Raw genomic sequence first — 27,586 nt, 5'->3', positions numbered from 1 at the left:
CTCATTCCACCAGGGGACGGAAACGCGATGTGAAGAAGAGGTAGTACGAGGAATGGAACGTTTGGCAGCATTGATGATAACAGCCGTGAGGTATTCGACCTGACTGTCACAACTGAGAAAATCGTGGTCCGGAAAGGTCGCCAGGGAGGCGTAAAGTCCCCAGTCAGCTTTCGGTATGTTCCAGCTCGAAGGACGTGGGGATGGGGTGTGGTGTAGGAGACGAACGACACAGGGGAAGTGGTCGCTCGAATAGGTGTCAGAAAGGACATACCACTCGAACCGACGGGCAAGAGTGGTAGAACAGATCGAGAGGTCCAAGTGGGAGTAGGTATGAGTGGAGTCCGAGAGGAAAGTCGGGGCGCCAGTATTGAGGCAGACATGATTGAGATGGTTGAAGACATCCGCCAAGAGGGAGACACTCTGACAGGATGCAGGAGAGCCCCAAAGGGAATGATGGGCATTGAAGTCGCCAAACAGTAAAAACGGCGGAGGAAGCTGAACAATCAGGTGCATCATGTCAGCCTGACTAACTGCGGATGACGATGGAGTGTAGACGGTACAAACAGAAAAAGTAAAGGCAGAAAGAGTAATACGGACAGCTATTGCTTGGAGTGGGGTGGTCAATGGGATGGGATGGTAATAGACATCATCCCGAACGAGCAACATGACCCCACCATGAGCTGGAATACCGTCCGCAGGGGTGAGGTCAGACGGCTCCGAGGTATAGTGGGTGAAAGCAATACGGTCAGTTGGGCACAACTTGGTTTCCTGGAGACCAAGGACGAGCGGACAGTGCAGGCGGAGGAGCAGTTGTAATTCCTCCCGATTAGATCGAATACCTCTGATGTTCCAATGTAACAAAGCCATCGCTAGTCAGAAAAAAAGGGGGGAATGAAACGGGTGAAGAGCTGGTCACCTCGACGGCCGTGGAGGGCTAGGTTTCGAGGGAACAACGCTACAACCGGCGGGAGGCGGATCCTGTTCCATCGAGTCGTCGCCAGCTGCGGCCGCTTTCCCGGGTTGCGTAGGAGGGGCAGCATCATTCGCCGACGAGAGGCCAGCTGAGCGCCTGGTAGCAGAGCGTCCCGGCAAAACTGAGGACAGCCGGGAGCAGCGACTCGTGGATGGAGCGTCAGACGAAACGCGCCGGGGTGGAGAGGGGGATAAAGATTTCTTCTTGGAGGCCTTCTTGGAAGTCCAATGAGGCACGGGGATGGTGGGCTGGACCCAAAGAAGGTCCTCACGCGTGGGGTCCGTTTTGGAACGCCGGACCTCGGAAGCCGGGGTCCGGAACATTTCCCCGATGGACGCCTGAGAAGAGGATCGCTTCTCAGGTGGCGGAGGGGGAGGAGGAGGAAGGGTGGCCCCTGGGGTAAGAGGGGGCAGGGGCCGTGAGGGAGGAGGATTTGGAAGGGAGGGATTTGGGAAGCGGAGGCATAGGCCCCGGATGGGGTGAGGAGGTGGAGGGGGGACAGGATAGGGGTGAGGATACTGTGGAAGGAGTGGACACGACTGAGGCAAACGAAGTTGTCAACATCACGGGATGGAGGCGGTCATACTTCTTCCTGGCCTCAGAATAAGAGAGACGATCCAAAGTTTTTAATTCTTGAATCTTCTTCTACTTCTGATACGCGGGGCAGTCTAAAGATCTAGGCCAGTGGATGCCAGGACAATTGACGCGCCGAGGTGGTGGGGTGCATGTATGTTCCTCACGAAGAGGACGTCCGCAATCGCCACAAAGGGGCTCAGTCCCACACCGTGACGACATGTGCCCAAAGCGCAAACACCGAAAGCAGTGCATAGGAGGCGGGACGTAAGGTCGCACGTCGCACCGGTAGCACATCACCTTTACCTTCTCCGGGAGAACGTCCCCCTCGAAGGCGAGGATAAAGGCTCCAGTGTCGAGCGACGGTCTTTGGGGCCGCGCTGAACTCGCCGGACGAAATGCATGCCTCGGCGCTCCAGGTTGGCCCTGAGCTCCTCATCAGATTGCAGCAGGAGGTCCCGATGAAAAATAACCCCCTGCGTCCTATTCAGTGCCAGATGCGGGACAATGGACACTGGGATGTCCCCTAGTCGGTCGCACGCCTGGTGCGCCGCCGACTGTGTGGCGGAGGCGGTCTTTATAAGAACGGACCCCGAACGCATTTTACTGAGAGTCTCGATTTCCCCGAAGATGTCCTCGATGTGCTGGACAAAGAACTTGGGCTTGGAGGTGGTGAACGTCCCCCCATCGGTCTGAGAACAGACTAAATAGCAGGGGAAGTACTTCGCCCCAAGCCGGCGGGCCTGTCCTTCCTCCCAGGCAGTGGCCAAGGGGGAAAGGGCAGGAGAACCAGAACCAGAGACAGTAGCTTTCCTTTTAAAAGACTCGGCCGCAGAGCGACCAGATAGATGTTGACGTTTCATCTGCGAAACGTCCACCCCGATACCACCCACTCCGACCAGGGGCTCTCCCCATGGGCACCACCCAGCCTCAGCAAGGGCCACCTGGCAGGATGACCGTTGCCGGGAGTCCTGATGCCCCAAGGAGACAGGCATCTACTCCTTGGCCGACGTGGGGAGGGTGCAACTCAGGTATCGGCAGTACGATCCCTGTGTTGTCAGGGGGCTACAACCTAGAGGGTACATGACGGCCCCACCACAACGGGCTGGCTACCGTGCTGGATTTCGGGTGCCATGGAAAGTCCATCATGATCGTAGGTGCAGATGGGGATGCACTATGGGCAGAACGTGTGCAACCCATCAGGTGTTTAGGCCCAATTGGAGGAATAGTGGGTGTGGTTACAACGCCGTTACAATGCTGAGTGCCAAGGTCTTAGTGCACTGAGGACCAGTGATACACCACGTAAGGCATCCTTCCCCAAAAGGCTCGTACTTCTGTAGAATTTTGAAAAATGGAGGTCAAACCCCAAGGGGGACCTACTACTAGGAGGCCGAAATGGTTGAAACTCCTTTTAGTCGCCTCTTACAACAGGCAGGAATACCTCGGGCCTATTCTTACCCCGGACCCGCAGGGGAAAACATTTGCTGAACAGAGCTCCAAAACAACCCACTAATCTCTGACAATTCTTCACCAATTGTCTGTCGATGCACTGTGGGTACAAGCTCTTGAAATTTTTCAATACTTTTGGTGATTCGGGCAGTTGATGGACATCCAGAACAAGATTTGTCACCAACTGACATGTCACCATTTTTAAATCGATCAAACCACTCATACACTTGAGTTTTTCCCATATTGGTATGCTGTTTTCAACATTAAAACAGTTTCAGCAGACTTTTTAGTGAGTAGAAAACAAAATTTCACAGCAGCACATTGTTCACTTAAACTTGCCATCGTAGAAAACAAAACAAGAATGAAACAGTGCTCGAAAAAGCAATCACTGCAGGTGAACAGAACAAGCCAGATAAACAATACAGGTGGCACTGACCTGGCAATGAGCTGTGCTATACATGCCCAGCAGTAGAAATGCTTACTACACAACCTGTGCCCACGGTAATGTTATTCCTGTCTTTTTCGGGTACCTCCTTGTACACAAAACCATACCTAGGATGCTTTCTTATTAGATCACTAACCCCCCCCCCCCCCCTCGACTGAGATAGGTATTTTCCATTTCCATACATTATATCTGCCTTCAATAGCCGAATCCATGAGTCAACTAACATACCTCCTATGAGGTTTTGTAGGGGCGAAACATGAGCTCCCCGTTCAAATTAGAAAAATGATTCAAGAGCAGTCACTGACCAATAAAGAGGTAAAAAGCTGCTATTGTACCACCCAAATTGGGGGGAGGGGGAAGGGGGGGGTTGAGTTTTATTGAGAAATCCTCCATTTAAAATGGGTAAAACAAGAAATTCTCATCTTATGAGGGCCACACTGGACTTTGTGACACACACCACCTGTGAATGCAGAGTTACAACTAGCCAAATCCATTATGATAGCACATTTCAACAGCATAAAGCCTTAATGTGGTTATCTGACACTACCACCAGCTGTAATTTCTGTCAATCTTCCACAGACTAGATTTGGTAACTCACAAGGGGTTAAACAATGTAAAAAGTTTTTGCTTTTAGCAGCCCATCAATATGCTTTACATTCCAAGCACCCATACAAATTATGATCAACAGACTTAATTCTGTTTCTTCAAACTCCATTTTACAGAAATAATCACACTTTTTTGTTGATGAATTTGATGTTATCCTCCAGAATCTCATGCCTTATGACCGTACAAGGACAAAACTTGGTAGAATTACTTTCAAGGACATGAGGAAGAGAAATAATGCAGAATCAGTTCACCTGAAACACTTTTAATGTGCTACTACAGCACACCATACCATTACATACTGGTACCATTACTGTTACAGAAGGGGGTCAATATGGCACCTGTCAGTGTCCAGGAGAGTCTGAAAGCACAGGATTGGATTCTGCACAGCAGAATGAAGCCTGTCTGTAGGTATACTGGCTACCTTTCTTGATATGCTGTGCTTCAGATCCGCACGTGTGAATGTTCTCCTGGTAAACCCTGTTCTTCAGGTAGCCCCGCAACCTGAATTCACAGGGAGTGAGATCAGGTGCTCGCACCAGTCAAGCATTGGGAAAAAAAATCAGCTGACAATTTGATTGTTTCCAAATGTGTTTTGGAGAAGCAGGTGAACTTCAAGAGAGATGTGCGGTGGGGCCTCATCTTGCATGAAAACTGTTGAGTTCAATGTGTGTCTCTCCCACAGGGTGCATATGACGTGGCAAAGCAGTTGTAATTTTTTTCTCCTCCTGTTTAGATCAACTAAAAATGAAATGAAACCTCAATAAATTCCTCACTAGCATTTACAATGAAAGAGAGAGAGAGAGAGAGAGAGAGAGAGAGAGAGAGAGAGAGAGAGAGAGAGAGAGAGAGAGAGAGAGAGAAGATTACGGATGAAAATGTAAGATACAGAATTTTAAATCTCATTTTAATATTATAGTCAACATTGTATCACAGTTTTGTAGTACTGTTCACATGTAGTATGAACGGTTATTAAAAGTTACATTGAAAGCCCAATGACACAATCATTTTTGTACATTTTATCTTATTATTATAGCTCACAATAGCTTTGAATTCTATATCAAGAAAAATAGCATATATTATGTCACTTCACTAAACATGGATATGAAAATACTGCATCTCCTTTTCTTTTCAGTTTCATCTGTACCTAAAAGTAGATTTTTATGATACACATATAGTCTTCTGAGTGAAACCAAATCACTTATATTCTGATATGCTAAGAGTAATTTGTCTTATCAAAGTTGAGAGTATGCAATATGAAGGTTCTAAGGCATACAAGATCTTTTTTTATTCCCTCATTGTTAAAGATATAGTATTCAGCAGTTGGTAACTTCTCTTCATCCTCATAGTTTTATAAAACTGAAGTGCAAGATGCACAGCTGCACTTTTACACATTTCTTTCAAACTGATTGAATTGTACACTAGATCACTGCAATACATGTACACTGCTGAACTTAAACACAAAATATATTTTCTTCCCAACAATAAAGTTAATTTGGTAAAGGCCATTTCTAGTGTTTGTCTGGAAAGATTTCCTGTATCTTGTGAGCTTCTTCTTTAATATATTTAATTTTACCTGCAACAAAATTAACCAATAAGACAAGCAGCTTGCTCAATATGTCAAGTTTAAAAACTGCAAAGAAATTACTCAGTGAGTTAATTTGAAATATGTATACACAAAACAGAGATCAAAGAGCAACTTCATATATTCAACACAATGGACTCGAAAAGCACAGTTGCAGGGGTTGGACAAAATCAGGAAACACCATAATAAATGCATGCTTGAATATAAATGTTAGCCAGGCCATGACTGCAAGCTGTACTGTTGTTTTTGACCATGAACAGCCCCTGTGCAATGTCCTCAATATATTGCAAGTGTCAGTCATGGTCAGAACAGTGTTCTGTGTAGTTGCGGGTGCATTATGTTGGAGCTAAGTGAAGTTGAATGTAGGCAAATTGTTGGTGCTCGTATGGTGGGTGTTTCCCTAACAAAGGTAACCAAAGTGTTTGGTGTTTCAAAAGGCACCTTAACAAAGGTTTATACTGCAAACAGGGAAAGCAGAAAAAGCAGCATCCGCTAAGTCATAATGTGGACGAAAATGTGTGTTGAGTGATTGTGTCACACAGTCATCAAAGATAATTGTGACAAAAAACAAGAGGACAACAGATTCAAAAGTCACTGCAAAACTGAATGTCGCACTTGCGAACCCTGTCAGCAACAAAATGACACAAAAGGAACTCCGTAAGCAGGAAATTGCAGGGCAAGCTGGAATTCCAAAATCGCTTATCAGTGATGCAAATGTCCATAATAGGAAAACAGTGCTGAAGTCATAAAACTTGGACTATGGAGCAATGGAAGAATGTCATTTGGTCGTATGTCTTCCTTAACACTGTTCACAATTTCTAGCCAAGTTTACATCCAAAGAGTGAAACATTGTGGGGTTTGGTAACGATTTTGGCAGACTTATCATGGTATTCCATGGGCCCCATGGTTACTCAGCAAGGTCACAATAGGGACAAGGATTATGTGACCATTTTGGTTTATCAGGTCCAGCCCATGGTACATTGTTTGTTCCCCAGTGCTAATACTGATGCTATGTTTCAAAATGACAGGGGCACCTGTTCACACAGCTCGCATATTCCAGGACTGACTTGTTAAGTACAAGGATGAAATCTTACATCTCTTCTGGCCTCCACAGTCTCCAGATCTCAATATTATTGACCCTTTGTGGCCTACTTCGGAAAGAATTGTGCATCATCACTATCCAGCTCCACCAACATTGCCTGAACTTCTCAATATTTTGCAGGAAGAATGGTATAAGAATCCTGTACTTATCTGTTCCAAGATAACTGGAAGCCATTTTGTATGCCAGCAGTTTCGTGTACCACATTAGGCATGTGTTGCATTTTTGGTGTTTCCATATTTTTGTCAGACCTCTACATACAGATATAAATGAAAACATGTATGAGACTGTATAACCAAGCCATGCAAGAAATATGGGACAATATATACTGTGAAACAAATAGTAAAATACAGACTGCACTCATCACAAAGTTAAGGAGATTTCTGGATCAACTGCAATTTGAATAGTGATTGTGGCATCACAGAAAAGAGAGAGATTACACTTTACATTCGAGTACACCCAGCATTCATCTGGAGTGCCTTAACGAAACCAATCCAGATTTTCTATTTACCCATATGTCAGCCGCAATATAGATGCTGAATCTTCCAGTACCATATTTTATTTGTTAAATATCATGTAACTGAAAAATAATCAGCACAGCATAAAAATGTAGTCGAAAAAAAGATACAATGAAACAACACCTCAGACGTAAAAATGTGACAGATTAACAGATTAAACAGCTCTTCTCAGGAAGTTGATTAAATATTTTTAGAGCAAGTGGAGACTTATCCAGAATTCGTAGTGGATCTCTGGTCACCTTTAATGCTGACAAATTAAAAAGTTTATTTGTAGCATGCAAATTCTTTATTTCTATTTTGACATCAGGAGTGTGTGTGGCACATCACTCATGGACAGGATTCTATCCTCTTAAGCAAAAATTTATTACTTTATTTACAGTAAGGACACAAAAATGAGCTCACTGATACAGGTTGGAAAAAAATATTCTTATTGTGGTTTCATAGAAACAAAGGTCTTCAGGTCTTAATTTAGCTGGTAATAGTGATTAGGAAGGGGAGAAACAGTGACCTATCTAGTTTGATAAACTGCATGAGAGTTAATAGTGCTGAACATTATGAAGAACTGTTGTTGCTATTCGCTAATACCACAAGGAGAAATTATAGCACAGTAGACATGTCCTAGCCTCTTACTGTGACAATTACAGACAGACTGGTGTACAGAAAAGGTTAGCATCCATATCATAAAATAATTTATACAATACTGTTAACCAACGGACAAAAAGCTGTAACAAACAATACCCATAACTGAAACCAAGACAGGTTTTGTATATTTTTAGGAACACATTACACTATGAACTTAATTCAGAAATGAAAGCAGGGGTAAAGTTCCCACAGTATCTCCACCATCAAAATCAAACAATCTCACAGGGAAGTTAACACAATAAAATCTCTCTTACAACTCTGAGGTATGTGACTCAGCAAAGTGAAGCTTTTGCATATTAATTTACTCAAGTTCAGTTTTCTAAAAGTAAACATTAGATTCAAACAATAAATTCTGCCTCTACTTGTGGTCTGCCTGTACTACAACTGTAAAACATAATTTATCACTCTCTAACTCACTCTATCCAAATATTTAAAAAAATAAATACAAATAAAAATCTAAGTTTCCTATAATACTCAGAATTAAACATTTTGCCCTCTTACATATAACACAAATAAACAAAATTTACTTCAGTACTTTTTTGTATTAGCACAGAGTGATCAAAAATGGTAGACAAAGCACAATCATAAATTGAATTTTAACCAAACTTTTCCCAGTTACTACTCCACCATTATGTAAACAGAACTTGCTTCCTGCTTCTTCTTACATTTCAGTATTCATATTAATCTTTTTTTTTGCATGTTTTATAGAAAAAACAAAAAGGAAAAAAATTTTGCACAATCCTCATGACTTTCAAGGTTTTGTTTTCTTTTTAGCAGAAACCTCTTTCTCAGTACAATACCACCTTTGCAATGGGCATACAAGTTAGCCTTCATTCTCTGTGCAGTTGCATAGAGAACACTGTCTCCAATTGTTAACTGGACAATGCTCCTTGTCTACGTTGTTCAGTACGTCGGCATGCCTCTAAGGGTCATCTCAAGCTTAAACGATATAGACACACACTGTCACTTTATGCCAAAAAGATTTCTCAGCATCATCATTTCTCTCCTCTTACCTCTCTTCACTTGGTGGTATTCTACAAGGGAAGTTCAATAAGTAATGCAACACATTTTTTTCTCCGCCAATTTCAGTTGAAAAATGTGAAATTAGTTGTGGGACAGTGCGGAATATTTTTGCTTCAGCCCCTACAGTTTCACGATTTTCTAATAGGTGACAGCAGTATATGTAGCCTTCAAAATAGTGTCTATAACGGAGTTGCATTCCAAGCAGAGAGCAATCATCAAGTTTCTTTTGGCAGAAAACCAGAGCATCGCAGATATCCGCAGGAGCTTTCAGAATGTTTACAGGGATCTGGCAGTAAATAAAAGCACAGTGAGTCATTGGACGAGGTGTCCGTCGTCACTGCAACGAGGTCGTGCAAACATGTCCGATCTCCCATGTACCAGCCAGCTGCACACAGCTGAGACTCCTGCAATGTTGGAACGTGTGGACACTCTCATTTGAGGTGATCAACGGATCACAATCAGACACCCCACTGCACAAGTAGACATCTGTGTTGGTAATGTCAACACACTTGTCCACCACTTAGGGTACTCAAAGATGTGTGCCTGCCGCATTCCTCGCCACCTAACAGAAGACCGTAAAGAGCATTGAAGGACAATGTGTGTGAAGTTTCTTGTGCATTATGTGGCTGATTGTGATCATTTTTTGTGGATCACCATCACAGATGATGAAACATATGTTTATCACTTTGAACCAGAAACAAAATGGCAGTCCATAGAGTGGTGCCACACCATCTACCCTCAGAAAGAAAAAGTTCAAAGCTGCATCTCAGCTGGTAAAGTCATGGCGATGGTCTTCTGGGACTCTGAAGGGTATTATTTTGTTTGATGTCCTACCTCAAGGCGCAACAATCAACTCTGATGTTTATTGGACTACTCTCAGGAAATAGAAGAAATCACTTCAGCATGTTCATCACCACAAAAATGGAAATTAACAAATCTTTCTTCATGACAATGCAAGGCCTCACATAAGTCTGTGCACCTGAGAGGAGCCCACAAAACTTCATGGAACTGTTGTTCTGAATCCACCCTACAGCCACACTCTTGCACCTCCTGACTCATCTGTTTGTCCCAATGAAGGATGCCCTCTGTGACAAGCAGTACATGGACAATGGGGAGGTTACTGATATAGCAAGATGGCTCTCACATCAACTGGTAGAGTGTTACCATGCGGGCATACAAGCCCTTCCAGTAAGCTGGTGTAAAACCATCTCATTGAACGAAGATATGTTGAAAAATATGGTTTTGTGGCCAGAAGAGTGGGGAATAACATGGTATATTGTAATTGTGAATAAAAACCAACCTTCTTTCAGGAAAAAAATGTGTTGCATTAGTTACTGAACGCCACTCGTACGTGTAGTAGTTTTCTTTTTGGCTTATGGTACTAATACATTCTCAGCACGATGGTGCCAGGCACTAAGGGAAGCGTGAGAAGGTATCTGCCCAGGAGTTGATGCAGCACTTACTTGATCAAGTCACTCAAATGTGTGAGCAAATAATTTAGAGTTGCATAAGGAGTTAGAGAGGTTACGGGAGGAGAGAAGGGAACAGTACCCTCAAAGTGTGTGTCTATCCATACCACATGCTAGCACCACCAGATTAATGACTCCTTTACTGGGTAATTCAAGGGAAGATGTTTTGGCAGTCCATAGACAAATTACACACAGCTGCAAAGTTAGGAGGATAGAACAATTAGCAATGGTTGACCATGGATCTATCAGTGTAAACAGGGGATGCAAGGGTATATGTTATGAGCCATAAAAGGTTACAGGATGCTCGTTCCTTCCAGGACTTTTGAGAAGAGTTACTGGAACACTACAGGAGGAAAAAATACGTCTTGTTAGTATAGGGAACAGCTGAATAGTGTATCCAGAAAGAAGGGAAGACCATAGAAAATTTTGTGGACAGAATTAGGCGACTTAGAATTAATCCCTATGAGCTTACAGACAATGACAGTGTTAATAAAATCATTCTACAGGAAGCATAACAAGGACTCTGGCCACATTGATGTGGGGTTTGCCAGCTGAAGCTTCCTGTAGGGTATGAGTTTTGACTTACTGTGTTATTTCCTGTTGGATCATAGGGCAGTAGTAGTGACCTCCCATCTGGTTCTGTTGGCATCCAAACATTTCACTTCATTCCACGTTTTGCCAGCTTTCAGAGCTAGTTCTTTCACCACCTTCTCCAGGTTGTCTTCATGCAGCTATATCTACGGGTTCCTTGTGGGTTCCAAACAAGTACTGCCTTTTCAATAGCATCAGTTTTTTGTACTGTGTGACCAATCCATCTCCATTTACTTTCCTTTATTTGCTCACAGGCTGATCACTAGTTTGTTATCTCCCACGATTGATATTTTATCTGGCCAGCTAACATTTATACTCTGCCAAACACAGCAGTTAATGAAGACTTATAGCTGGTTTATAACTGTGTTTGTCACCTACCATGTTTTTCAGCTATACAGGACTCACTCACTTTAAGTTGTTATTGAACGGTCACAGCTTGGTTTGTCTCGCGGTATTATGACAGACAAGGTGTAGCTGGCTAAAGGCTCTATTTGCCTTCCATAACCGATTCTTTACACCCTACACTGGCCCTCCACCCTTCCAGATGGTACTTGCTAGGTATACAAAGGGGTCTACTTGTTCCAGTTCCTCTGTACGCTGTTAGCTACCAACAGCATCCACACGCATATAGTACAGTTACAGGATGTGCTGCACAGCTAACACAAAGTTAAAGGAAGTTCGCTATTTAGGGTATATTTTTGGTTGGGGGGGGGGGGGGGGGGGGGGGTTTGAACAGAGACCCAGCTCATATAAGATGTGCAGTAATTTCTTACTCCTAATATGGAAAAAGAGTTGCAGGCCCTTTTAAGTATGGCTAACTATTACAGAAAATTTGTGCCAAAATTTGCATAAGTACCATGACCCCTCACAAATCTTCTGAAAAAGTGGATAAAGTTTTACTGAACACAGGATTGCAAAAAAGCTTTTGTGTGGTTGAAGGACTTATTGGCCACTGATGCCAGTCAAGCTTTTCTCTATCACCAGAAGCAGTTCATACTGTCATGTAATGCTGACATGTGATGTTGATCACGGATCTGTCAGTGTAAACAGGGAATGCAAGGGCATATGTTATGAGCCATAAGAAGTTACAAGATGCTTGTTCCTTCCAGGTTTTTCGAAAAGGGTTACTGCAGCATTACAGGAGGAAAAAATATGTCTAGGTAGTATAAGGAACTTGATGGGTATTAAGTAAAGAAGTAGATGGAGCAGAACACTCAATGCCTACACTTCCAGGCAGCTATGAAAGGTGAAGAAGAATTATTCTACAAAAAGAAGATGCAGAGCCTGATTTATGGTATCGCATATTCCTGTTGTATGGCAGTTGCTTCAACGTAGTAATGGATCAAGCAGCATTACAGCAGGTTATGGGCCTGAAAGATCAGACTAGCTGCAAACCTGCTGCACATTAAGGCTTAGTGACAGTGACTTTGACTTTGAAGTTATACACAGCCTGAAGAAAGCTCGAGGTAATGCTGTTGGCCCCAGTCAGAAAGGAGATGCAATTTAAGATGTTGACATTTCTGCAGATGAATGGTGAAAGGCAGAGGGTGCTGACCCAGACTGTCAGCAGTTAGCAATCAAAACACAGTTCCGTGCTGATGACTGGAAATTCTATATTAAAAAAAAGTGTTGATGATGTAGAGCAACACCAACATGTTTGCAGGACTAAGTATGGAGACAGGCCACCTATTCTATCCTGGCAGGACATGGAGGACAATGAACTACAAAGGGACACATTGCAAAGAACTACTGGTGGTGGACACAAAAGTGGAAAGTGGAGCAACATGTGAAGTACTGTATAAGCTGAGCACAAGGAGCAGAGCTTAGCCACATGTGGGAACCATTGCAGAAATTGCCGAAGGACAGCCCACTGTTCCAAATGACTGGTATGGATATCTTCAGTCCTTTGCACAAACACCAGAGGGGAATTGGTCCAATTCTCATGCTGTCATACCAAATTAACAGGCAGATCAGTAGCTCATGCAGCATTGAACCAATTTTATACCTGAACTGATGAAGCTCCAGCAAATTTAGAAGTTATGGATGAGCGCACTGCACCCACAGGCTAATGTAAGAACAGAGCCCAAGGCCAGAAGTAAAATGTTGAGTTACTATGTGAACAGTCATCACAGTGACAGATGTTTACAGTATCATATATAGAAGCAGCTTACAACTCAAAGATCCAAGAGAGTACTGGACTGTCACTATGAGAGGTTGACTGTGGGTGGAGAATGGCATCCCCTTTAAAGTTATGCAAACCACCTCCTGACAAAGATGTGCCAACCATCCACAACACTGCAGAAAGGTTTAGAGATGTTTGGTATCAGGTGTGGACACAAATATCAAAGCTCTATAGCTGCAAGAAATTGAACAAAAACACAAAAAGAAACTACCTAAGTTCTGAATTGAGCAGTAGGTAATGATAACCAACCCTTATATTCCTAATGGTAAAACAAATAAATGGATGATACATTATCAGGTGGTCAAGAACATGTCCCAGGTCAATGTGAAATTACAGCTTCTGATATGTACCACTGTGGTGGAGGTGGAGAGATTGCGTCCGTTAAGAGATATCCCAGAAGCTCTGCCAAAGTTGCCAGCAGCCTCCTCGAAAGACAGGATGGAGATGGTAGGAGGTACAGGTAAGAAGAGTAAGACCCAGCAAAGTCAGCAAATTCCACCTGCAGCAATAGTAGCCCCTCCACATGAGGTTGTGAAGTAAGCCATCACCGATGTGGGAAGATACTGACTGCATATTTCAACTTTTACAGGAATTACAATGCCGAACACCACCTATTCTCTGCTTTACTACCTGATCTTCCTCTGAAGATCCTGTCCAATGAAAACCTAACATGCCTAAACACCACTTTGTACTCAACACTTCTCACCTCCATAGACCAAATGACAACAGCACAGAATAACCTAATTTCAATGGAACAGCTACTGGGACATGTAAGGCAATATCACAGAGAGTATCAGAAGCAACTCTTTACATTATGAACTTCTAATTCGACTATCTGCCTGACAAAAACAGTGAAGCACCTACCGGAGGAGAAGGAAACGAAATGTAACTTCATGAGTTGAGTATGTATATAATTTTATTTCAATACTCACAGATTCAACTTAATTTTACAAAGAACTTTGCAGTAAGACCCCATTTATTAGCATGACGTTGCATCCCCTCTAGCCTGTGTGCTCTAATTCGGGTGGGCATTTATCATAAAGCCTCCCCTGAGGCAAGTTGACCCCACAATTCTTAGCTGGTCATTGATATCCTGGATACTGGCACTAGGATACAGTGGACATCCAAGCTAGTTACACAAGTGGTCTATCAGGGACATAGTTGGGGATCTTGATGGTCACAAGACTACATCAACATTATGTAAACAGTTTATAGAAACATGTGCCATATGCAGAAGAACATAGTCTGTTAAAAAATGGCACCACAGTACTGTTGCACGAGAGGTAACATGAGGAGAAAGTGTGCCCGATGCACCAGTGTGCCATCATTCACTATCAGATACAACCTGCAGTTATTATTTATACTCTGGTCAAACTATTATATGCAGTGCATGGGGAAAAAAAAAGTGAAGCACCCGAAAGATGTGGTTGAATGTCAGTATAACATTGTACATGTACACACCATCAGAGGGTATGTAAGGGATTACAGCTACAAATCTCTGTGGTGGGTAGAATGACCACCAGAGTGCATAAGTGCATTTTGTGTTTGGTGATGTCACCAAACCTAGTAGGGTACTGTAGTGCTATCACTATTTTTTAGGCACTACTCCAGAAACTAGCAGACCAGTCACAGCTGTTGAAGACAGCTGGACAGTGATAAACTGTTGACATGCTGGTTGCAGCAACAAGGCTGTTTATACAGCATGGGGTGAACTAAACCAAACACCACAATAACGCAATGCAGCGGTAAAAATGGAGCTCTTGCAGGACGAATCGAGCTGTTTCCACATGGCCAGGCCCCGGATTTTTTGTCCAGAGTGTGATTAGAAACAGTGTGTTTGCACAACAAGTGCACTGCGAACCAGTATAAATAACCATTAATTTTAGCAGAGGAGAGCAGTCCACCCAGCACTTACAGGGATGAGGGGCCCCGTCAGATGACTGAGTGATACGGGACAGCACACAGCTGCTAAAATCTTAGCCTCCACTGCCGCACCTTCTGCTAGTGCTGAGTCTTCCTCCTTAGACTTTGTACTTCTCTACATGTGGGCCGTCTCCTGGCCCACTCCTATAGCAGTCAGACTCCTGCCCTGGAGGGCAGTGGAAAGAGACCAGGACAGCAGAGCCACCTACTCTTCGTGCCTGTACAGACACCTAGGCACTACACACTGTCACTTGCAAGGATGAGATCCACCACCAGGAACTGGCTTCCGCTGCAAGCAACATGACAGTCTTTGGCACCACCAGTTCCATCTGTGTGCAGCTGTGTCCCTGTAACTCGGGTGTACATGGCTGCATAAGTTTCTGCAGGCAGCATTCCTGGATGCCACTGTCACTACTTGGTAACCATCAGCTCGCTGCTACCACATGCCATTCTTGCCAGATACTGTGAGGGGACGTGGCTGCTGCCTCCACTGAGACCCCAAAAAGTATAGTTGCACGAGTATTAATAATATGTTTTAACTTTTGATGCTGTCTAACTAAGCTACCAGTTGCATGCTCCCACATCCTAGCACACCCCAGAAAGCTGCAGTATGTGCAGAGTGTGAACAGCATCAGATGTCGGACTATAACTGAAGGACAGTGAGACCATATTTTCAGCACCTAACAGAGTTTTACAGGAGCCTCACTGTGGGTTTTCATTCGACCAGCTTGTTGTATCATGCAATATCCAGATTTGTGGGGCATTCGAATGTGACAGTATACATACTTATTGTCAAGGTTATGAGTGACCATGTCTGACCACCACAGTGGAGCATCACTGTATTGTGCACTAAGCACACTGTAATCCTTTCACATTTGCACCTGCCATCTGAGAACAATTAGTAAACTCCCTGCAACAGTCTGTGGCAATCTGCAACATTGGTCAGATACTAACAGGAACCGGACTAGGGAATTATTGTCCCATGCATAGTCTGCATTAACATAATACCACAAACAGTTGTTCTAGAGTTGTGCTGTGACTGAGAAGCATGGACTGCTAATGAATAGCATTGCAGCATGTTCAACTGTGAAGCACAGTTCTGTACTACCTTTGATGAAAGTCATCTGCGGCCTGGGGAGAGGTCCCATTCTTGATGTTTTGGAGAGGCACAGTGGTGTTCCTTGTGGCATCGTGGTTTGTGAAGCCTGCTTGTAAGGAGCTAACGATTCACTGTGTGTGTGTGTGTGCGTGTGCGTGTGCGCGTGCGCGTGCGCGTGCGCGTGCGCGTGCGCGTGCGCGTGCGCGTGCGCGTGCGCGTGCGCGTGCGCGTGCGCGTGCGCGTGCGCGTGCGCGTGCGCGTGCGCGTGCGCGTGCGCGTGCGCGTGCGCGTGCGCGTGCGCGTGCGCGTGCGCGTGCGCGTGCGCGTGCGCGTGCGCGTGCGCGTGCGCGTGCGCGTGCGCGTGCGCGTGCGCGTGCGCGTGCGCGTGCGCGTGCGCGTGCGCGTGCGCGTGCGCGTGCGCGTGCGCGTGCGCGTGCGCGTGCGCGTGCGCGTGCGCGTGCGCGTGCGCGTGCGCGTGCGCGTGCGCGTGCGCGTGCGCGTGCGCGTGCGCGTGCGCGTGCGCGTGCGCGTGCGCGTGCGCGTGCGCGTGCGCGTGCGCGTGTGCGTGTGCGCGCGCGCGTGTGTGTTTTCAGGGAGTTACAGGTTCAAATGCAGCATGGGATACAGGGCAGTGAATTCTCCACAGTGGGGAGGAACATCATGATGCAGGTCGGAGTAAGTGCTCATTGCCATACTTATGCTACTTGCAGTAATCAGTTGGCACAGCAATTCGCCATTGTTCTGCACTGTTACATTAGTGTCAGTATGTTCACTCAGTCACTAACCAGGGGTGTTACGAAAACGAAGTTGCTTCTGCAGTGCTGCAGGGGAGCTACGTGACCCCATTTCATCCAATTTAAACATTTTCTCATGTGAGAATACTGCACCACCTGCCTTAATGGTGTTCTGATGGCAAGTGGGATACATTGTTTGTGTGTACTGCAAGTCATCATTCCACGTGAAATTTTTCCACACTTGAAGTGCTCAATGGTGGTAGTCCTGAACCCATGCAAATATGCCTATGGACTGTGGTACACACTGAATAAAAGTAAATGTGCTGGTAGGTGGTATCTGAACCACACAGCGAAGTCGTTATTTTATATGAAATGCCACTGACAAGTATTGAAATGACTGTACTGTACACTGTGTGTCCTCTGTTACAGTCTGTTAACAACATTCTGTTGAAAATCCAGGTTGACTCTGGTGATGACAGTTTTCTCCAACTTTAAGTACTGATCATTTAGCCTTGACATGATGGCATGTAAAGAACTCAATGCCCGGTCATCATCAGAGACCGAGTGCCCCATTTATCTGGCATCCATATCAAATCACAATTAAATGCACTGATATTTTATTTCTTGTCCTCCTTGCCTGCTGAGCAAACAGTGAATACTAGCACTAATGATTACACTTGTCTTGGCTGCTAAAATATATTGTTCTCGGTTTTCACTTCTCATGACATGTTTCAGTGCCACCATCATCAAATCTGTGATGTAAAATTGCAACATAAGAAAAAATTGAGAAAAGATCACTACAATGGCATAGTGAAGCTGACAATGGGAATCTGTACTATTTGTCACAAAGATGATGATTTTATTTCATACACAATATGTTTCGAGCTTTGTGCCTGTCTGGCGGTGGGTTACATTCAATTACATGTTTCCACACTCAATGCTGAAGATCACTGTTCAGATAAAAAACAAATAATGTGATGATGAGTACGTAGGCACAAGTGGAATAATTAGAAGTTGAGAAGTGACATGTGTTGTACAATAGTTTAGTAGTTAAATACAGATGGTGTTAAAGTGGAAACAACATGGATACTCCAGATGAACATAAGTACTATAATGCTTTACAACACACTTTGCTACTATAATGCTTTACAACACACTTTGCTACTATAATGCTTTACAACACACTTTGCTCATCAACTTCCAATTGTTTCAGTTGTATCTGTTTATTCATCCTCACATTATTAGTTTTTTATTTAAACAGTGATCTCCAACACTGAGCATGGAAGCATTTCATTGTATGTATACCACCGGAAGATGGGCACAACCCCAAAACCAGTCATACATTAAATAAAATTATACAGGGTGATTCAAAAAGAATACCACAACTTTAGGAATTTAAAACTCTGCAACGACAAAAGGCAGAGCTAAGCACTATCTGTCGGCGAATTAAGGGAGCTATAAAGTTTCATTTAGTTGTACATTTGTTCGCTTGAGGCGCTGTTGACAGATGAATCTTTCGTTTCAAAGATTGTGTTTTGTGATGAAGCAACTTTCCACACTAACGGGAAAGTCAACCGTCACAATGTCTGTATATGGGGCACTGAGAATCCGCGGGAAACAACTCAGTATGAACATGACTCAACTCGGTATGAACGTGACTCGCCTAAGGTGAACGTTTTCCGAGCCATTTCAGCCAATAAAGTTTTTGGTCCCTTTTTCTTCGAAGGTGCTACCGTAACTGGACTACAGTATCTGGAGATGTTAGAGAATTGGCTGTTCCCTCAGCTCGAACAAGAAGCACAACAATTCATATTTCAGCAGGATGGAGCGCCACCACATTGGCACTTATCTGTCCGTAACTACCTGAACGTCAACTACCCGAGGCGATGGATCGGCCGCCAGGCAGCCCGTGACAGAGCACGTCATCACTGGCCTCCAAGAAGCCCTGATCTTACCCCCTGCGATTTTTTCTTATGGGGTTATGTTAAGGATATGGTGTTTCGGCCACCTCTCCCAGCCACCATTGATGATTTGAAACGAGAAATAACAGCAGCTATCCAAACTGTTACGCCTGATATGCTACAGAGAGTGTGGAACGAGTTGGAGTATCAGGTTGATATTGCTCGAGTGTCTGGAGGGGGCCATATTGAACATCTCTGAACTTGTTTTTGAGTGAAAAAAAACCTTTTTAAATACTCTTTGTAATGATGTATAACAGAAGGTTATATTATGTTTCTTTCATTAAATACACATTTTTAAAGTTGTGGTATTCATTTTGAATCACCCTGTATATTATGACTGGTAGAAGTCATTATCCTACATCCTATAAAGGAACAGTCATTGAGTTCAACTGCATCCATTATGGATAAAAATCACTTAAAGGGGTTCCTATTTTGGCTTAAGTGCCAACACTCAACATGTTCTGTGAGAAAGACAAAGTTTTGATACAACTTTATCAGTTCATCCATGCAATTTAAAATCAAACAGTGGTTCAGAGCACAACTTCAACTTTCTGCATCCTATGTTCAAATCCAATCTAGTGCTGGTTCTTTGTTCTTCCTTTTGTTGTTGCATAAGTATGCAACATCAATATTTTTTGTGACATCAAGAAATACAATGGAATTATTGATAAAAGAAATAAGCATTTTAAATCTTATTACAAATAGATTTTATCATTGCAAATCTTATATAAATCTCATAACTAAGAATAATTAAAAATGAAATGTAAATCCTAATATTTCAATTTTTGCTTTGTTTTTTTTTATCTTTTAAGGAAACCAATGCATAAAAAAATCAAAGCATAAAAATTCAGAGCACCAAGGGCAATGTACGAAGTCTCAGTCACATTTTTTTTGGTGTGAATATCATTAGTAAAAGCAACATCATTAATGTTGCTAAATAGCTTTCAATATTGCACTAATTTCATGGCAAACTAAGCATATCCAAGCATTTTCTCAAAAGCAGGAGTTTGCAACTGATTGTTAATGAAGGTGCTTATTTTCGTTGCATCACTTCTTCTTGTGATTTCTCTTCACTGTGCTATGAAAATAGGACACTCCTGTAATCAGCAAATGTATTCTTCACATGGCAGTAAAAATGTAAGTTGCAGGGTTCACAGAAAGGCATACTCTTTGGCAGAATTACTTTTAATGAACATGTTGGTATTCAGATTTCACTGACAAAACAGGTCATAATGTGAGGAGGTATCACTTTGCTCATCCCAGGAGGCAATAACGTATAGAAACGGCTCCATTTTTTACTGAATGTCATGAAACTTTGTCCGAAAACCAATGATAGGTGTCTTTTTTTGTTTTGTTTTAGGGCGCAAAAACAACTACGATTATGCGTGCCCATGTCAGAACCTGAAAACATTAATGCCAAAAAGGAGTCAACTGAATATTTCTATTATTCTTAAAAAAAAAATTATCAGCTGCACTGTTTTTTTTTTATTAAATTAACTTCTTGACTAGGTTTGGCAAATAAATTTACCATCCTCAGAAGATCATACAATTAGGCTTGAATCAGAAAGCAATCATCAGGCAAACTCTGGACAATGGAGTCCTACAAAAATGGGTATAAAATAAGAATTAAGTGATAACCAGGGTTGGATCACAATTAACAGCTGATTAAAAACAAGAAGTTAAACGTACCTTTGTTACAATTTTTACATAGTACTGTCAATCAGTTAAAAAGAAATGTAAAAAATGCAAAGATGTGGTGACCAAAAACAACTTCGTATCATAAGCAAACACACTACGATTAGCCCTGATAGACTGATAAAAGATTTCACTTCACTATAAAAGATGAGAAGCAACAAGCACTAGTGTGCCTAAAAGCTTACGAAAACTAAGCACAATAACGACGCTTGTATCTTTACTATAAGTCAAACAAAACAGAACATCAGTCTTAAAAAGAAATGAAACACCATTATGACCTTACATCATGTGCTAATCTAGTGTATAAATTTATACACAAAAATAACATATCTGGTGAAAAGGGGGCTAAGAATTGGTACAATGACCAAGTTTATTTAATAATCAGCTGACAGTGGTGCCATGGGCCGATGGAGGAGTGGTGCTACATTGAACTTTCATGTATCTTTATGCAGAGACCGGCCGAGCAGCAAGTGCGAGATTCCACTGCATTTTTACAAGTTGCCCTTCTGTTTAGGACCTCTACCCACAGCTCTTATAAATAACAGCTGCAGTACAACACATTTACATTAGTACCTTAAAACCTTTTCAAGAAGTTAATAAAAAAAATTGTGCAGCTGACGACTGATTATTTCTATTCTTAAAATGTGCTTCACAGCAGCTGATTGACAGCCATGAATAAAATTTTAAAACGAGTTAAAAGCAACTACACAGTAAGCCCAATCGATGGAAGAAAAGAGACCTAACAACAAGGACTTCCTCTTGGAGAAATGTCCACAAAATATGCCATACAGACAACAATGGTCCCGAACTAAAGATTAAATGCCCTTCATCATATTGATATGATGTTTAAAAAGTGAAACGTGGTCAACAGCCCACGTGGCATTCGCTAAAATGGCCAGTAACTCAGGCGGCTAACATATATAAGAACCTAAGCGGTTAAGAGAAGGGCATTTGGTCTGGAGATGGTGAACTGTCAAAGGTTGATGACAATTAGCAAAAGTAAGACCAGTGGTGATGCTAACGTGACAAGCTGCTGACAGACAGCAACATGGAGCTCATTGGAAGGAATGGAAGAGCTAGCAGGCAGAGATTACAAGACTGCAACCTTGGCAGCAGCATCAGCAGTCTTATTTCCCCATCAGACAAACGTGACCAGGAACCTAGAAACATCACAGTGGTTCCCTCAAGATTGAGCAATTGGAAGCTTTCTTGGATCCACTGCACTAAGGGATGCATTGCGTATAGCACACACATGCTCTGAAGGATACTGAGAGAATCTGAGCAGATGACTTAACTGAAAAGCCTGTCTCATAAGATGTGCTGCATGCCCTGATAGAGGGCAAAGAGTGCTACTGTAAATACTGAGCAGTGTTCTGAAAGCTGGTACCAAAAATTCTTGGTGCCAATGATGAAGGCACACCTGACACCACGGTCAGTCTGAGAGCCGTCTGTTTACACAAAGGTACTATCGCTAAGTTCCGTGCACAGGTCAACAAACTTACAGTGATAGATTGGATCTGGAGTAGTTTCCTTATGAAACAAATGAAGTCCAAGGTGAAAACGGGCCGTTGCATGAAGCCACGGTGGTGAAGGGTTCACATCCACTGGGAGAGTGGCAGGTAGCGTGAAGTTAAGCTGCTGGCGCAATAGTCGAAAGCAAACTCCAGGAGGTAAAAGAAGAGGGAAGTGCCCCATACTGGTGGTCAAAGAAGTCATATAAGAAGGAGGCATAGGATGTGTGGCAGGGTATGGCAGACAAACAGCATGCATATCCACTGAGGAGAACATCATGCCAATAATAGTAGTAATTCGGAGGCTTCTTCGTAGGGGCTCTCAACCAGGCTAGTGTAAAAGCGCCAGTGACCAAATGGATTCCATGATGGTGGATTGTATTTAGACATTGTAAGATGGACAGACATGCAGATGCATTAATGAAACAACCATAGTCTAGTTTTGGACAGACAAGGGATCAGGACAAAGGGAACAGGGTGATCCTATCCGCTCCCCGATGAGTACCACTTAGGAACATGTAGAACAGAGACCAGATGCAGCGTGTGGCCAGGTAAGACACGTGGTAGGACCAAGAAAGTTTTCTATTAAGCGTGAGCCACAGGCCTTTCATAGTTTCAGCAAACAGAAGAGCAACAGGTTCAAATGTAAGGATGGTCGAAGAAAGCCATTGAGCTGCCAGTTTTGTCAGTGGAAAAGTGAAAGCCATTGTCAATGCTCCATACGTAAAGATGATAGAGACATCGCTGAAGATGCTGGTCAAGGAGCCAAGTCCACGGAGAACTGCAATAGATCACAAAGTCATTGACGAAAAAAGAGGCAGAGATGCCTGGCAGGGAACAGGCCATAATAGGGTTAATGGCTACAGCAAAGAGGATGACACTCAGGACAGAGCACTGAGGCACAACGTTTTCCTGGGTAAAGGTGTCTGACAAGGCAGAACCCCCACGTAACTTGAAAACTTAGTCCTGAAGGAAAAAGGGCAGGTGGCCTCAGAAACCCCACATGCAGATAGTATGGAGGATACCAGTCCTTCAGCAGGTGTCTTAAGCTTCTCCAGAACAAAAAATACAACTACAGTCCTGGTACTTCCACAGAAAACTGTTCACGGCATGGGTTGACAAAGTGATGACATGGTCAACAGCAGAATGTCATGCCTGAAATCCACATTGTGCAGTGGTTAGTAAATTGTGAGACTCGAGCTGCCATACCAGCCGGACATGAATCACATGTTACAGGGAAGGTGTTTGACCTTCCCAGCCTTAGGTATGGGTATGAATGTGCCATCTGCTCAGATACAATTGTATCTATCAAGGAGAAAATGCATGCCTGCAAGAGAAATGTGCTACAACATCTGGATGTTAACATTGTCTGGCCCAGGGGCAGAAGACTGGGATGAAGTGAGAACATGATCTAGCTCCCTCATAGTAAAGGTGGAATTGTAGCATTCACAAATCTAAGAGGAGACGAGTACCATCCAAGCTGCCTCCACTCATTTCAGATGGACGGAGGTGGGATGATACTGAGTGCAGCTCAAAATCTCCAGAAAATAGAGGCCTAAGGTGTTGGAGAGATAGCAATAGCGTCCATAATGACATCACCTCGTACAGTCAGGGCAGAAATTGAGGACTGGGCCTTGGTCCCAGAGAGCCGTCAGAGTTTGGCCCACATGACGGAAGAGGGAGTGGAACTGTTAAAAGAACTAGTAAATGAAATCCAGCTAACTGTTTTGCTTTACTGAATAATGTGATGACACTGCACACACAACTGCAACTGTTTAAAATGAAGACAGTTCATCGTCATAAGATGACTGCTAAAACTGTGGAGAGCATGTCTCTACACACAAATTGCGTCATGGCACGCCTCCACCAAGGGACCAGGACACAATGTGGTAAAGATGAAGTGTGAGGAATGGAATCTTCTGTGGCAGTAAGGATAACATTTGTAAGGCATTCTACCTGGTCAACCCAACTGGGGAAATGTTGTTTGTCTAAGGTCGCCAGAGACGAGTAAAGCTGCCAATTGGGTTTACACATAGGTGGGGGTAGGAGTCAGCAAATGGACAGCAGCAGTTTCAGAGAGAATGAACCACTTGAGAAGACGGGCAAGCTGGGCATTGCAGAATGAGAGGTCAAATGGGAATAGGTGTGCATGGAGTCTGAAAGGAACGCGAATACTCCAATGTTAAGGCAGATGAGGTCGAGTTCATTGAGAAGGTCAGCCAAGGGCACACTTCTGATGGGTTCTGGAAGAGCCCAAAAGGGAATGGAGTGCATTAAGGTTCTGGAAGAGCCCCAAAGGGGATGGTGTGCATTAAAGTCACAGATTAGCAGAAAGGGGTGAGGGAGTTGACTAATAAACTGGAGGAAGTCTGCCCTGGAGATACCGAAAGACAGAGGGATGTAGACATTACAAAAAGAAAAGGTGAAGCTAGAAAGGAAAATTGGACTGCAACAGCTTGCAGTCAGGTGTTCAGTGAGATGGTTTGACTATGAATCATCCTGGATGAGCAGCATGATCCCCCCCATCCCCAGATGGAATGCTGTCCTCAGGAGGGGGGGAAGGTCAAGACTGACAGGAAAGAAATGCGAGAGGTCAAAGTGGTCGCAAGGGGACAATTTTTTTCCTGAAGGCAGAAAACAAGTGCATGCTGCGATGTAAAGAGCAGCTGTAATTCTTCCTTGTTCGATCTAATGCTGCTGATGTTCCATTGGAGGAGAGTCATGATGAGGAAAGGGGAGAAGGGAAAAAATGAAGGGCTGTCACCCCTTGAAGACTCGCAGTTAAAGGGCGCAGAGGCTAAAGGATTCTGTTCCACAAGATCTACAGAGGCATTGACAGTCTATCTGGGCTGGCCTGCAGATTCCAGAGCAGAAAAACAGTTGGCACTGCGCACTGGTGAAACGGGATGTAGAATTGGCTGGATGAGTATATCATGCAGTGACAACACTGAAGAGGATCTCAGAATTGGCGAAGGAGAGGACCGTTTGTCATTTTTTGATTTCTTAAGCCTTTCAGACTGGCAGATAAAGACTCAGACGTTTCTTGGCTGTAGGGACGTAAGGAATCTTTGCACGAGTATTCCTTCCGTCCTTTCCAACCTGCTGGTTGTGTAGTGGGCGATTTCGCTGCCGGAGACGAAGATTTGGCGGCTTGTCGCACAGCTGGAGGAGAGAGATATGGGGCTGTTACCTTGACACTGGGTGAATTTATAACTGCAGTGCTGAATTTGAGGTCACAAGTCTGCATGACCATGACCTTCATGGAGCGAGACACAGCAAGAATGGTACTGTAAGTGCCAAATGGCAGAATGCAGGTTTTACAACTTGCTAGCGGCAGGGTAAGGCCCTTTTTCCTTGACTCAGATCTCCTGGACAGCACACTCATTGAGATACACGGGACATTCTCCATTCTCAGTATGAGGCTGCATTGTCTCCATTGCAATTGATACAGTGGGGGGGGGGGGAGGGGGGGGGGAGGAGGAGGAGGAGGAGGAGGAGGAGGGGGCAATCGCCCTAGTGAGCAACACTACCAATTTTTGCCATATTTCGACAGCATATTCCAATGCGATTATAGTGTTGACATTCGTAACAGTGCATCGGGTTTGGGTTTTATGGTTGGAACATGACAACTTCATAGTCTGCTCGAACCTTTGATGGAAGCTCTACTCTATCAAATGTAATAAAAGGAGTGCGTGTAGGCACTAAGGTTGGATCGACTTACTTCATTACCCAATGGACTGCAGTGACGTCCTGATCAGACAGGTACGCTTGAATTTCTCCCTCAGTCAGGCCATCTAAAGACCTAGTGTAAATAAAACCACGTGCAGAATTCTATGTTTTAATGTTTGATGGGCCTCAACACAAACAGGACAGCCATGGAGGAGTGAAGTTACAAGCAGTTGTTGGGCTTGAAAATCACAATTGGTCTCCAAAAGCACAGTGCCATTACATAAACGAGAGCAGATTTCACAAGGCCTGCAACCAGATCAACACCTTTCTAAATAATGAATGGATTAATCATAGCAAAGGACTGACCACCTTCAGCACATAATACCAGGACTAACTGAAGTGCACCTGAGAGATTCTTGGAATCTTTAGCCTCGTTTTGTTTATGTTTGGAAGATGTAGACTGAGATGGTAATCAGCTCATTCTTAGAAAATCCCCCACGATTGCCGGCGTCTCCAATGGCACACTGCTTCACCCCCCCCCCCCCTCCCCCAATTTGGGAAGGTAACAGCTCAAACCCCTCCCTGGGCCTGGCCTGTCCCGGGGATACGTGTGCTACCTGTCAACCCGAGGCTGGGAATTACGTGTTACCCAGTCACCTGTTACTTGTCAGACATGTGGGCCAGCCTGCAGGAATGCACGAGGAGGAAGAAGAAAAACAGGAACTTCAAACACTGAAGCAGAGGGACTTATTTATTTATTTATTTGTATGGCTAGCCAACCAGCCGAGAGTATCGAAGGTGAGTCACCAAAACCACAGGAAGACAACAGCTATGTACAACAATGAAGACGACAACAACAGCTATGGACGGATATGACAGAACAAGTAGTCCGAAGAGTAAACCAAATCGAAAGCCTAGATGCATCAAGATCAGGAGCTGAACAACAATAGGTACGACATATGATACCAGAGCACTGTCGGAAGACAACTGACATCTGAGCCTGCGCTGCTGGTTTTATAGGGCCCATGAAAGTGCCAATAGGCCAGCGTTTGGCATCATCACTATTTTAACCCAGTGCTGAAAGTACACAATTTCTTACACATGCCTGAATTTTTATTCCTCAATAAGTGGTAGTGGAGACCAACAGCTATCATAACACCACTTGTGAATAACACACTACCTGTATTCCCATTATGTTGTATTAAATTTCCGGATGTCTCCTTCCTATTTTAAAACTATTTTCTTGCTATTCACTGCAACTTTACGTCTTGTGGAAGCATTACCTGTGCACACACCTTTTGAGTCTCTACCAGATCCACCTTACTTTTCAATAAAGTCTATCCCAACAGCCAGTGAGGTTTTATATATATAAGAGGAAAATACAGGGTGTTTCAAAAGCAGTACATGTATTACAAAGTACTATGTTGTGAAAACTACTGAGCATTGCACCACACCTTGGTTACTGAAGGAAAGATTACACTGCCTAGTTTATAATCAATACCGTTGCCACTGCGAAATACCTACTCCACAGGAAAAATGATATTGTGTTCTTGAGTTTGTGAAGTATAATTCCATAATTATAATGCAAAGGCTTCTCAGGCTGAGGTATCAAACTGAGCTTGCAAATGGATTGAACATTCACAAACAGTATTGACAGTCTGTAGACAAGTTGTGTATGTAGAGGCAAGAATCCTGGTCTCCCTCATATTTCCAATGAAAATTTCACACAAATTCAAACCGTTTTCCAACATAGTCATAAAAATTGACTCATCACACCAATCAGGAGTTACAAGTGTCTAAAAAAACAATTTGGCACGTTTTGAGAAATCTGTTGATTATGAA

General features: G+C 43.6%; 1 protein-coding gene across 2 annotated transcripts in view; it reads right to left on the bottom strand.

Moving 5' to 3' along the window:
• Positions 1-4,931: 4,931 nt before the first annotated feature.
• LOC124721484 (PRA1 family protein 3) overlaps positions 4,932-27,586 on the bottom strand; it is a 71,633-nt gene continuing 48,978 nt past the window's right edge. For both annotated transcript variants that reach the window (XM_047246491.1, XM_047246490.1), the window contains one exon: positions 4,932-5,619. Coding sequence is in view for 1 of the 2 variants with exons in the window: in XM_047246490.1 (XP_047102446.1) it covers positions 5,555-5,619 (65 nt within the window). In the remaining variant the exon portion in view is untranslated. The remainder of the gene's footprint in view (positions 5,620-27,586) is intronic.

This window comes from Schistocerca piceifrons, chromosome X, assembly GCF_021461385.2.
Source record: "Schistocerca piceifrons isolate TAMUIC-IGC-003096 chromosome X, iqSchPice1.1, whole genome shotgun sequence".
Classification (NCBI taxonomy): Eukaryota; Metazoa; Arthropoda; class Insecta; order Orthoptera; family Acrididae; genus Schistocerca; species Schistocerca piceifrons.
Note: the sequence above shows the minus strand (reverse complement) of the source record. Positions and strands in the feature narration are given on the sequence as shown.